The 13956-nt window shown below is 41.1% G+C and overlaps 1 protein-coding gene across 3 annotated transcripts in view; it reads left to right on the plus strand.

Annotated features, from left to right (window-relative positions):
- adarb1b (adenosine deaminase RNA specific B1b) overlaps positions 1-13956 on the plus strand; it is a 123443-nt gene that overhangs the window by 100745 nt on the left and 8742 nt on the right. For all 3 annotated transcript variants that reach the window (XM_031739434.2, XM_039600108.1, XM_031739433.2), the window contains 5 exons: positions 1658-2583; positions 4589-4703; positions 7214-7382; positions 7539-7690; positions 9794-9962. In XM_031739434.2, the coding sequence (XP_031595294.1) occupies positions 1658-2583; positions 4589-4703; positions 7214-7382; positions 7539-7690; positions 9794-9962 (1531 nt within the window). The remainder of the gene's footprint in view (positions 1-1657; positions 2584-4588; positions 4704-7213; positions 7383-7538; positions 7691-9793; positions 9963-13956) is intronic.

A 13956-nucleotide genomic window follows, 5' to 3' on the forward strand; every position in this document is an offset into this window, starting at 1 on the left:
GGGAAAGGAAGCTCTAGATTTTTCTATGTGCCACTTGTATGTGTGCAGCATGCCAGACTCTTCATTTCGGGTTTTTTATTTTTTAGAGGCTTTTTGGTCCATTTATACCATGAAACACAGCTAACGAGACCAGTTTTATTACTACAAAATGTTTGCATTTGTATCTTTTATGCAATTATTTTCATTGAAAACATCAGATTTTGCAAAGAAACTGCAAAGAAACTAAATAAGCCAAGCACTGCATGCTGTACATTTTAAAATGTATTTAGTTTATATTATGTCCTGGTTGCTAAACCACTCAGCTAACGCAGCGGTATCTGTGGTGGTTAAAGATCAGCAGCACAGGCCGTGCCTCACATCTCCATTCTGATAGGTTATAGTTATTTTTGGCTACTGCTGTGCACAGTTGCCCACCTCCTTTAATTTGCCAAACATGAATATCAGTTTGCAGAATGCATGAACAAACCAACAATATTGCATGTTTTCAGCTCATAAAATGAGGGATGTGCATTTTGTGTTCATGATCTTAGGAATATTTATTTATATTAATTTTTGGCCTTGAGACATGTCAGTCGCAGTATGCAGATGGTACCGGCATGTCATTTTGCAACCTAAAACACTGTGTTCTCTGACAAGCTCCATGGGGGGGATCTCAGAGGCGCAGGGTCTTATGAATGGCACCTCATTAGAAGCAGTTTTTCAATTCAGATTGTCCTCATTTTAAATATGACAGTGATTCTTTAAAAAAAAAAAAAATCTCATCTAAAAGGAATAAAGTGCATTTTAACCTCCCACCGTGTCACCAGTCAAGAATTTAGGATCCTGCAGTAGGTGGAGTCTTCTCCTTCTGCCTCTTTGATGTACTCTCCTGTTTGCCTGGTCCTCAGCTCCTCCCCCTGCACTACTCCCCCCTGCACTCCCTCAACCCAACCTACTATCCTACTCATGCACACTGCGGCCTCTCTTTCTCCTGAGTACCGCAAGGAGTAACCTATCAAGCCTTTGCTGAAGGATGTTATAAATGAAAATTTTTGCCAATATTCCATCCACTTTGTTAACTGGATTCAGTGATATGTGTTCCCCAGAACGGTATATCTCACTGCTGTGGTTTAAAACTGAACACTGGAAGCATTTGTGGTTTTTCTATGTGAATTCAGTCTATTAAAAATTAATAGGAAAAAGGTCTGTGGGCGTGTGAGTGTGTTTCTGTTGAGTATCGATACGTGTGCTTGTATGTGTGTCTTTATGTTTGAGACCTGCAACACTGTGAAACCAGAAAAATAGATCCTTTTTCTTAGTGTAACATTCTTAAACTTTAATTGTGAAAAAAGTAACATTTTGATTTCCAATTTAAAGACTCCTTGATCAAAAAAATAAATAAAATGAAGCAATACTTTTATTCAGAAATTTGGCAAAGATACAGTTTTGAGCATTTTTCAAGGTCAAAACATGTACCGCTGTTCTGCTATTTGTAGTTATATCATAGGTATGTCTTAATTTTTTTGGAGGTAGTTAAAAATTCAGCCCTTCTTGCAACTTGACACAGGAACACAAATCATTGGTTCAGTTCCAAAGAGTGATAAAGGAATCTATAAATTTTGCATTTACAAGATCCTGCAACGAAGGCGTTGTAAGTTACTCTTTCTGGGCACCGCAGGTTCAAGCAGCACCGACGTAAAGGAAAACCGAAACCTGGACAACGTGTCCTGCAAAGACGGGGTGGGAGTGGCTGAACAGCTCCCCAATGGCAGTGGCCTGGGCAGTCGAAAGCGACCGCTAGAAGAGGGAAACAATGGCCACACGCATTCCAAGTTCCGGGCTAAGAAGCGCAAGAAAACACCGGGCCCGGTCCTGCCCAAGAACGCCCTGATGCAGCTGAATGAAATCAAACCAGGTCTACAGTACAAACTGCTGTCTCAGACAGGCCCAGTGCATGCGCCAGTGTTTGTCATGACCGTGGAGGTCAATGGACAGATGTTTGAAGGCATGGGCCCAACAAAGAAGAAGGCTAAGCTAAACGCAGCTGAGAAAGCGCTGCGTTCCTTCGTCCAGTTCCCCAATGCTTCAGAGGCGCATCTGGCCATGGGCCGAACGCTGACAGTGAACACAGACTTTACATCTGATCAAGCTGACTTCCCCGACATGCTCTTCAACGGCTTTGAGACGCCAGCCGCACCGGAAGAATCCTTCTATCTGGGCTCCAACGGTAGCAGCTCCCTAAATTCTCTAGGGGAGTATCCACTGCCCACACCACCTGGCAGTACCCTTGTCCAGCCCCCATTGCCCCCTCCATCTGCATTCAGCTCGCCCTCCAGTGGCAAAAACCCAGTCATGATCCTCAATGAGCTTAGGCCGGGTCTCAAATATGACTTTGTCTCAGAGAGCGGTGAGAGTCACGCCAAGAATTTTGTGATGTCAGTAACAGTGGATTCACAGACATTTGAAGGATCAGGGCGCAACAAGAAGCTGGCTAAAGCCCGGGCAGCGCAAGCCGCCCTGTCTGCACTGTTCAACATGCAGCTAGACCAGACACCATCTCGGCAACCCATACCAAGAGAGGGATTGCAGCTTCACCTACCCCAGGTAAGAAGTTTCTTTTTTGCATTCAAACAGCCAAAGAAACACATCATCTAAGGATTTTCTGATTGCATCATGCCTTTAGGCTCTTCATTATACATTTATATCTGCAACAGACTTGTTATTAATACCCTTATTATTAAAAAAGCATGTGTGCATTATCATATCTCATCATAAAAATATCAGATGCACCAGTGGGTATCAGTTAAGCAGGACTGTTTTATAATGCATAAGGATAAACAATAGACTTGTGCTTCCTCACGTACTGTTCCATTAAATGCTTACATAGGTCATGTGTTACATTGTGGGGTGATCAATATGAAGTCTTGATTTTGAGCAATTGCAGATAAGAACATGTTTATTGCTGGAAGAATTCAGAAAATTATGCACTGTTTTTAATTCCAGGGAGCGATAGCTGATCCTAGATCTTTTTCCATTTCATTACTTGCCTTTGAGGGAATCCAATTCCATATCAGGCCAAATTTGTCTTCGTTAAGTCAGTTATTGTCAATCATACGTAGCTTTAAAACGCTAATTAAAATTGCAGAAGTAGGAAAGACATAAGTTTAATCACTTAATCAAAACTGAGATTGGTTTTGTAAGCAGATGGAGGTGTAAAGTTTCAAAAAATCAGCTTTTCTTCCAACACTACATATTGGCCAAAGATCGTAGAATTAAAGGCTGTTAATAAAATAAGTTGACTAGTGAACTCATTCCACTGTAGCTTGTTGAGTTCGAATCGATCCGCCTGTCAAGCTCTTGTTGTTCTGCGAGGTTATCGTTAAAATCTCATTCACACCAGGTTAGCAGAGACTAAAGGAAGGCGGTACCTTTAGATGCCGCTGTAGAGGCGACTGGCAGTGTGTGAAGAGAGATAACACAGGCAGCAAAGCTAATCAGCACGACACACTGTCAACAGTCCCCTCCCCAAAGCCTCCTCCCTTTTCTTTACTCGCGCTCACCACATGTCAACTGTTTCGTTCAGCAAGCAGCCCGTTTTAACGAAAGCGCCCCCACTAATTGCTCTATTAAATCTCTGTCGCTTGATATTTAATTTCTGCAGCCTGTTTCCATCTGCCATGGTATAATGGGTCATCTGCCGCTGCATAGAAACTCCAACCAAACCAAAAAAAATAATGATAATTACATTTTTTTTTAGAAATGATTCAGTATGCAACAAAGAAAATATTAGACAGTAGCTTATTACCAAACCATTCTGGACATGTTTTGGTGAAACGCGGAGGAAAGTTGTGTATTTTTTACACCCCTAGAGAATAAAAGTCATAGATGACCTTGGCGTTCGGAAAAAGTCAAATGGTCTGGCTATGAGCGGGCGACTCTGAAGTAGCAGGGAAGTAAAATTGGGACTAATTTTCTTAATTTGCGATCACCCAGCCGTCATCTCTCCTCATGCTTGTTGTCATTTTCAATCACATTAGCGATGAATAAAGAGCAGCTAGGGGAGCCGAGTCCATGAACAGAAGACTTGTGAAGTTCTCACATAACTTGGACTCGATTTTTAAACCTTTGTGGGGTGTCACCGAGCATCTGTTGCTCAGGTTTGCTTGTTTGCTTTGCTCTTCTTTTTTTTTACCGTGTGATTCACTGTCACGAGGGAGATGGTGAATTATAGCTGTCAGACAGAACTCAAACAGCGTTGCTTGAAAGATGGTTAGGTATACCTCAGGGGGTCAGCCTAGTTTCACTTGTTGCTGTTTCAACGCTCCGAGTGCTGTTTGAAGCCGAAGCTAACACTGTGACAGGTACACGGTGCTCTAGGGGAGGATAACATCAGACATGCTTTGTAAGCTGACATATCTGACACAAGCTCATGTTTGTGTGTCTGCATGTGTGCATGGCTTCCTGTTGTTCTGTCTGCCTTTGTGTGTGTGTGTGTGTGTGTGTGTGTGTGTGTGTGTGTGTGTGTGTGTGTGTGTGTGTGTGTGTGTGTGTGTGTGTGTGTGCGTGTGTGTGCGTGTGTGTGCGTGTGCGTGTGTGTGTGTAATTCCAGGTTCTGGCTGATGCGGTCTCTCGCCTGGTTGTGGATAAGTTCAGTGAGCTGACAGACAACTTTACGTCCCCTCATGCACGGCGAAAAGTCCTAGCAGGCGTCGTCATGACAACAGGTAAGAGTGGAGGAAGAGATTATTGGCACGTTTGTGCACAGCAAAGGCTGTTTCAAAGTATCATCAGAGGGAATTTTGTGGTTATAAGCCCAGAAAAAGCAGCTGACAACAAATACAGCTGAAGGCATATTTACTGTATGCTGGATGCTCACAGTAAACACGTTTTTAAAAAATCGCTGTGAGCCAAAAGGTTCAGGCTTCAAAGTGCTCTAAATGCTCGCTTACAGTCTCACTTAGAGCCAATATCCCTAATATGGTCATCTCAAACACCAACCTCAGGCTGTGAGAACAGAAACTCCACCCGCCTGCTGTTTAAAAGCTATATTTACAGATCAAAGTTATCTTAAAGAGAAGAGGGCGGAGTCAATATACCTTCTTTCAGACCAGGATGAATAGTGAGCTGCAAAAATGCCATGGAAATATGAAAAGGCAGTATTTCGAACAGTGATTCATATGAAGCTACTCTATTAGAGTAAAAGAATAATAGTGTAGTGTGGTAGGTCCTGGTTAAGAATTCATATTTGTATAGCCTAATAATGTGTTCCTGATTATGTATTTTTAATCATATGTGACAACTTTAATAAGTTTGACATCCGCTGTTTTGTATCAGGCTTCAACCAGCCAGGCAGTACTTCAAATATTTAATGTAGTTAAGTAAAATTATTTAAGAATCATATTAATAATCTAATAATATCATAAAAATGCAAATTTAACATCCATTTGTTGCTATTTTAAAAACAAGTTTCCGCAAAGCTAGGCAACACTGCTAATAGTTTTTGCCATCTGAAGCAAAATCGTCCTTTAAAACACAAAATACAAGACTGCACAGTCCCCGATGCACTCTGCTGTAGCACGCATTACAACAGACGCTGCCCGCCTGACAGTACCGCACTCGCACAGTCTCTAATTTTGATTTGCTTATTTATTTCTTGCCTCAGAGCATAAGCCGACCGCAGCTGAGTGAATATGTCAGTTTTATTTATGTTCTTCTTTTTTTGGAATTTGAACTGAGAGTATATACCGAATGGTAGTTGTTTATTTATTTATGGGGTTGATTCCCAACAATTTTAAATGGTTTAAATCTATACAAAAAATTATACTGTATTGGGTTAATTATTTTCATTTTTTTATATTAATGTCTGTGTTATTAATTTGGAGCATTTAATTAATTTTAATTTCATTTTATTTATGGTCTTCTTGAACTTTAAGAGAAAGATTTTAGTTATCATGATATTTAGCAATAGTGATATGAAAAAAATCATTACAAATTGCCCCACCTGTATAATAACGATATAATAAAAGTATTCAGTTAATGTATATGTTTGATGGTCGGGCATATGCTAAATAAAAACAGTCATTTAGCTGTCTTACTGTTTTATCTCTCGCTGCTTTTGTAACAGTGTTGTCAGATGCAGGAGGGAGCTGCTTTCAGCTGGAAACAAAACTGTGTCCATGAGTTATTCAGTACCAGGAAGAAAGCAGACACAGTCCCTGAAACACTGCGGAACGTTTAGCAGCTGTATTAGGTAGATAATTCACTCAAGGTGACAGACAGCAAAAACAGCTAAAAGAGGCTGAATTCTGGTAGCCTTGATTCGAAAGAAATGGGAATCTTATTCCATAGCTGAATTTGTGAAACAGGGTATGAAAACCAGGCTCAAGTCCAACATTTTTTATGTTTTATGTTTCTTCAAATTTCAAAAGATTAACATGCAAAAAAATTCATGTATCCATCTTTTTATTTTCTATGAATTTCTTACTTGTGTCCATTCTTTGAATTATTACGGTTTAGTAATGGCGCAGATGCAGAAGTAGTCACTTGTAGCACATTAAGAAATGATTTAACTTCTAATAAAAAAAACTCCACCAGGTTTACAAGAAACCGTCGATCAAACGCAGTTCGCACATCGTTATTGCCACAGGCCAAAGACAGAAAGGTTCAGCATCATCCCCAGGGGTGCGTAGCTGCTCAGCAGAGGGGGGTTCCCCTCTTTGTCGACAGGCTTCATGAGGATTTGGGGCACTTTTTATTTCATGCGTCAGAAACAGTTCGATAAACTAACCCATTTTTTAGACATAGTTTTGAGAGATATTTGGAGACAGTGAAGTTAAGATAGCAAACACTGGAAATACTGGAAAGCCAAGTTGTTCGTGATTGCATCACTGCTCTGCCGTTTTCATGCACAGCTGGGATTCTCAGCTTTTCGCATGCCGCACCACGTTGACGTGTTATCCTGACTACACGATCCTTTCTGCCTCATTCTCAAACTACAATTCCCCACCAATTACTGCTTCAATTACACGTCTTTCCATGCCGTCACTTTGCCTATAGCATAAACACAGTGACAAGGACATTAAACCTAATTAAGCTCATCATGTGGTTGCTACAGTAACAACTTATAAGCTAGTGTGTATATGTTTGCAGTGTGAGTTCTCAAGGGCATAAGAACAGAATTTATAGTGTTTGCATTAGGAGCACGAGTCCTAATACGGCTCTGTCCTCCAAACAGGCACAGATGTGAAGGAAGCACAGGTCATTTGTGTCTCCACGGGAACCAAATGCATCAACGGTGAGTACATGAGTGACCGCGGCCTGGCACTCAATGACTGCCACGCTGAGATAATTGCCCGACGCTCGCTCATCAGGTACCTCTACACTCAGCTGGAGTTCTTCCTCAGGTCAGTGGATGGTGTCAATTTGTTTATTTTTTTGATAATCTAATTAAATCCTGCAGCTCTCTGTCGTTCTTTTAGACTTTGAATGTCCGTTTTAAATACAGGTTTTGTGACATTTGTCTGCCTCTGTTTCAATTTCTCATTGATCCGTGGTTATAGCAACAACAAGGAGGACTACCACAAATCAATATTTGTGCTGTGCGACAAGGGAGGCTACAGGTTAAAGGATAACGTTCAGTTCCACCTCTACATCAGCACCTCTCCCTGTGGAGATGCCAGGATTTTCTCTCCACACGAGGCCGGAGTGGAAGGTACGCAGCGCTCACGTCTCCAGCTCGGCTCTCACGTGCTTTTAGTTTAGTCTCGTCCAGCTTAGTATTCAATGTTGACAGCAGGTTTTGTTTTTTTTTAATTTAATTAAATTTGTAGGTTTTTCTCTCGTGCTTCATTTCAATTAATTAGAATTTTACTCCACTGTCCAAATACACATTACAGACACATTTAAACAAGGCAGTAGTAATTATAGCTTTTTGTCATTCTCTGTCTGCTGCTATCAGTCTTTCTGCCGCCCAGCACACCCACACTGTCTGTCTGATTAACCTCCCTCTTACTCCTGTCAGAGAGCCTTCCGTTGCACATGGCAGGCTGAATAAAAAACAGCCACATTCAATTAGTCACTGAATAGATGGCGCCTGCTGGTGGAACAGCACAAAACTTTGATAACATAATAATAAATAATGGGTCACGCTGGGTGGGAGCCGTTTTTACTGCCGGTAGAATAACTGACTGTGCCAAAAATCACTCCTGTTTACTATACTGTCCATTATATACTTAAGTTTTCACAATTGTATGTGTGAATTCTCAATTAGAAAGTCTGTCCACCATTAAGTGCTCACAAAAAACTCTACAGCTGAATAAAAAATTAATGTACATGCCAAGGATGCAGCTTTTTTTAAGCTGCAGTGCAAAAACACTGAATTTAAAACATACGGTGGATCGGTGGTGTAACAGATTTCAGCCAAAACTTCTGTTTTTGCATGTTGAGGAGGTAGATTTCTGTATATATTAGCATAGAAATGGGGAAAGTAATTTTTTTGGCATGTGAAGTTTTATGGATAACTTTTTTCACAAAAACACAACCAGAACAGACAAAAGTGCCAAAGTCAAAACCTTGACTCACACTTTAAGAGTGTAAACAGGCAAATGCTTTATTCATCCCAAAGGATGGGATGAATAAAGCTGCCAAAAGCATGCAAAACTTTGTTCAATAAAATACATTTAAAATCACAGAAGAAGAAAGTAGCTTAAAAAGTTCAATGTTACACTAAAGATGGAACTCGGTTAAATAGCAAATGCAAAAAAGCAAAAAACAGTGATTCAGTAAATCTAAAAACTGTGGTAAAGATTTTCTGTATCAGTCACTGTGGGAGTGGAGCTCTAACCAGTTTTATGTGTAGAGGACGGCTTGAATTCATTAATTATCCACATCCTATCACAGCCACAGTCAGTTGGATAAGCGCTACATCACCTGATGGAGGAAAGTTTTTCATGTTCCTGAAAATGTCAAAACTTTTAGGTTAACACACAAAAAACAGATTTAATTTATTCATGATAATTTATTCATATTTTCTATAAATGCCTGCTATGGCTGAGTCGATCCACCAGTAACACGTCTGGGATTAAACCAATTGTCAGTAACAACTAGTGCCATCGTTTCTTTTCACGGCTCAGATTAATCTCTCTGTCCTCCCAAAAAGTCCTGGAGCCAGCAATGTTCATACTGTGGTCCAGGACGTGTGAGCGAGGCAACATCTCACTACAGCAGACCGTGAAGCACATCAGACTACACCCACAGTGTTCCCCTGGGTCTACTCACCAAGTTGTTCATCTTATTGTCCAAACACCTCACATTCCCCATGATCATCGCTGAAACTGTTCTGGAGCCCAGTCGTTGCCTCGGTAGCTCATCTGGGATTTCAGGCCTCACCGTGGGCCATGGGATGATCAGTGCAAACAGCTGGTGGAGATATACATTAACAAGAGTCTAATATGTGGAAAAAACCAAAACTTGACTTGACTCAATAAAGGAAAAGTTTGCATTAAATCATGAAAAACTAAAGAAATTCAAAGCAAAAGAGAGCTATTGCAACAGGTTCCCACTCAACAGCGTTTCCTCATTTTTCCTGCTTTTTAACTGAAGAAAAGTAGAATGACACCAAGAAACAGATTCACCCACACATTCACTTTCTTTAATGTTTCCTGATCAAACCAACATTCACTGTATCACCAACAGATTTAACATTCCAAACATCAAATGAGTGCCACAGAAAACTATATTAAAGAGTAAATGAAACTCATACTGTACGTGTACTCCTCTCTTCCTTTATGTGCTTCTGCTGCGATGTGCCACCCAGACCAAGGAGACAGACATCCTAACCGGAAAGCACGGGGTCAGCTGAGGACCAAAATCGAGTCCGGGGAGGGCACCATCCCTGTAAGGTCCAGCAACACCATCCAGACCTGGGACGGTGTTCTGCAAGGGGAGCGATTACTCACCATGTCCTGCAGTGACAAGATTGCGAGGTATTTTGGGATAAATTGAGTTCAGTTGTCGTCCTTAGAAATATTCAGAAACTCTGTTCCTAAGTACAAAGTACAAATCGAGGAGCCTTTCACAAATAAAACAGATAAAACAATATAAATATAACCAAAATATCAAAGTACACTTTAAAGAAGATTTTTTTTTATTTTTTATGTTAACTTCTATTTGTGTAAATTTTAGAGCAAAGATGAATCAGTAGTATTACACTGGTTTCTGGCATGGAGGAGGCTGGAAGCTGAAGGTTCAAGTCAGCACCATCAGAAATGTAAAACAGATGTTTCTGCATGTCTGTACATACCTACAGGTCTCCTGTTGTACAGTATATGTGATTCCAGGTCACTAAAGATGATGAATTATATTTATAGAAAGAGTTCCGTACATCGTGGACATATTGACAGAAATGTCAGTATCAACAGAGTCATGCTCCTGTAGGCTTTGTATTACCCGTTGGGTTTTCTCCCATTCTTAGACCGATATGATGATTGAATTGCTTTCTGTGTGTTATTAGAAACCTTTAGTTTAGTGAAGGCTACATAAAGCAACACGTCATGCTTCAGCTTCAGTCAGCCGTGTTCCATGAGACTCTTTTCATGTGTTTTATTTTCCACCGCTACAATCGACTGTACAGCGCTTTATCTTTGCTTTGTCCATCCACCACGCCATTTCAAGCCTTCGGGGGTGTCAGGGACAGCTAAATTGATATACTGCCCCCGGGGCCATCTTTGCAGACACATCATAGCGTCTTTAGTCTGTGTCCATGTTCAAGGCGACACTCTGCCTCTCTTGTGATGAACGGTGAAACTTCTCCATAACTCCTCTCCTGAGCCCTCCTCCTCTTCCTCTCGCTTTCTGTGCCCAGGATCATAATATTTTGCCCGAATGGACCGAGTGATTGAATGCTGAGTGTGTATTTGACGAGGGACATGTCTACTGACTGGCAAATGCTGTTTGCACTATGTGAGCTGCCCTTTCACTGTGTGATTTCGATTTTATGTGGTGGTCCATCGTGGAGGGATCCAAGTCAGTAGAGGGCAAAATAAGGTGGAAGTTGTATATTTATAAGTCTGACTAAATATTTTAAAGTTGACACGAGTTACAGATCAGTGCTGAAATGAAGAAGCAGAAAAAAATGCATGTAAGCAATTAAGGTATGAGTATCTTTCTTCCACTGTGAGAAACTATTATGCACGACTTGCCGCGCGACCTCCTCATGACACGGCTATTAGCCGTGTCAGAAATCCTCCACCCACCTGCCTCTGTCCCTGTGTGAGTGATAGTTAGCAACAGGGCTGCTGTTCAATGCAACTACTGACGGGCAGGCTTTGCCCCGTGCCCCCAGTGCTCCCTCGTTACACATTGTTTTCGCTCCTCTCATTTTCCTCTGATTACACGGCGTCATTATGAACGAGCCATTCTCTGCCTCGTGTCTGTCCTTTGAATGAGTTCATTAGCATAAAGGCAAATTGTTCCCTCAATTTTCCTCTTTTCTTTTGTTATTGCTGTAACAGCTCATCACGTGTGCTTTCTGACCTATTCTGACCCTGTTCTCATTTGAGTGTGTACAATCTGTGTGTGTGTAGTCGCACAAAGCACGGTATTGGGGGGAGGAAAAAAAGCGATAAAGAAATACAGTGATGTTTGACAGGAATGAAATTGAATGCCTCTCAGAACATAACTCAGAATGTGTGAGCTCGCTTGATTGTTGTGGCTTTTTACCCGGTGTGTATGTGTGTCCTTCAGAGGGTATACAGGTGTATATGTGTCACCATGTTGCTGTGATGACACAGCGTGTGTGTGTGTGTGTTGCAGCAGTTTGTGTAAGGCACAGAATATTATAAAGCTGTTTGACTGGGCTGAATGTGTGAAGGAGTGCTTTACTGCTCGCAGCTACAGTGAATTTAGATATTTTATTTTGCCCTCCCGCCGTTCCACACACGCCTTCTCACAAACGCGCGCACAGAATATTGCATATGGAAACAATGGACCCTCTGCGTAGCCTGCGGTCTTTTGCATGTGTGCATATTACTCTTGATTGTTTTGGGTTCACGTTGGTAATTTCACAGACTCTCAAACAGTCTGCCTGAAGTAAAAGGGAGAATGAGAAGAGCTAGCCAACCCTCATTTTGTAATGTTCTCCTAAAGACAAAGGGTAGTGATACTCACTGTTTTTCTCTCAACATCAGCGAATGCAACAGGAACTCCATCACCAGTGATGGAGTTGTCCAATTAAGTTGCAGTATCACTTTTGTAACCAACACTTCATATGCATTATTGTTTATTAGGGTTTTTTGTGCCTTGTAGCTGTGTTGTCACAAACCTCTTCAGTATCACGAGACACATCATTGTAACTAATGTAATGATGAAATAATGATGGCGTTCCTGCAACACTATCACAGTATAGATGCTTTGTTCTGAGTATAAATATAGACAGTGTATTGGTCCCACCCTTATTATCATATTATTTGGAGTAATTACTGCTACGCCTCATCTCACAAACATCCTGTTAGTGAACTCGACTGGACTCTAGAAGATACATTAAAGGTGTTTTTTGCTGCTGGAGAGCACAACACAAAATTATGTTGACAAAATTATTGTGACTGTGTGCAATCAACTTTCATTAGCTTTGAAATGTTTGCTTTGAAAACTGAGACCAGGTCTGCAACCACTCTCAGCCATCTGCAGAGTGACTTTGATGCATCAGGACAGCAATAAAATGGCGATAAGACAGTCGGTGTGATATAAGTTTGACACTGAATTGGGTCAAGCTGGCAGTTACAGAGATTAACTGTAATAAATACGTGTAAATTTCAACTCTGTTGCCGTTTGTTGCAAAGCTGCTGTCGTGTACATATACACAATTTCACCTTAAAAGCTTTCGTTCAGAATCTCATGGATCTGACATGTTGCACACAAGTCCTGTCTGCAGACCGGTTCAGTGCATTAGTAATCTGTTTCTGTTTAAAATCGGATTACAGATTATGGTTTGCAGTTATATACAAACCATCACCAATCTTTCTGTTTGGAGATAGGTTGCCTCCCACCAGGTTGCACTGTGCAGTCGAGTCCAGAGGTTGAGGGTGTTGCATGCAACTATTTGCTATCAGTCACTGTTAACCAACTAATTAAATATAGTGACCGGGCAATCACCAAATTCCTAGTAGCGAGGTTTCCTCCCTGATTTTCCTCTGGTGTGACTGAAACATGGACACCAGTGTTGTTTAGTACTGGATTTAAATTTTCTGGCAGAATTTCTCAGTCTTAAAAATGAGCTTTTCATTCATCTAAATAGTTTTAGTGCTTAAACCTTAACAGGAATATTTTGAGGGCAAAAAGACAAACCAGTTGCTTAGCTGCTTCAACATTACCAAATAGTTTTGGAGCATTAGACCTCATCAAACCTACCCGAGCAGTGACTGAAAGCATAAGTAACCTGTCAGTGGAAAGAGCCTTTTTCTTTGATTAAACATTTCAAATGTTACAGATGTATATCTTTGGATTCGGTGAGATTGGAGCTGAATGCCACGTGCACGGTCTGGAAAGCAGGTCATCGCTGGGTTTTGAGCTTTCGATGGGATTTGTTGACAGTATATAAAATGCACTGTATAAGATGCTAGCAGCCTTCAGCACCACCTTTCTCGAACATTTCCCATATCTGTTATTTTTCTTCATTTTTCTCGCTCTCGCTTTTTCTTAGCCCTCACACCTTTACTGACTCTTTCTCCATCTACCCACCCTTCGTTTCTCTAACTCTCTCTGGCTCTCTGTCTTCTTATGTATTTGTCTTTCTGCGAGGAGGGCAGGCACTGCTTCACAGAGCATGTAAATAGGAGAGTGACTGGGGAAAGATGGCTAATGGCACAGCATGGAAATAAACAGAAGTTTGGGGAAAATGGAATTGGATACCTCACACTGTAGATAGCAGTAGGACGTCAGATAGGACTCAGTGTTTACGTACTAATATGCAGTATTAACTCT

The sequence above is a fragment of the Oreochromis aureus genome, linkage group 16, assembly GCF_013358895.1.
Source record: "Oreochromis aureus strain Israel breed Guangdong linkage group 16, ZZ_aureus, whole genome shotgun sequence".
Lineage (NCBI taxonomy): Eukaryota > Metazoa > Chordata > Actinopteri > Cichliformes > Cichlidae > Oreochromis > Oreochromis aureus.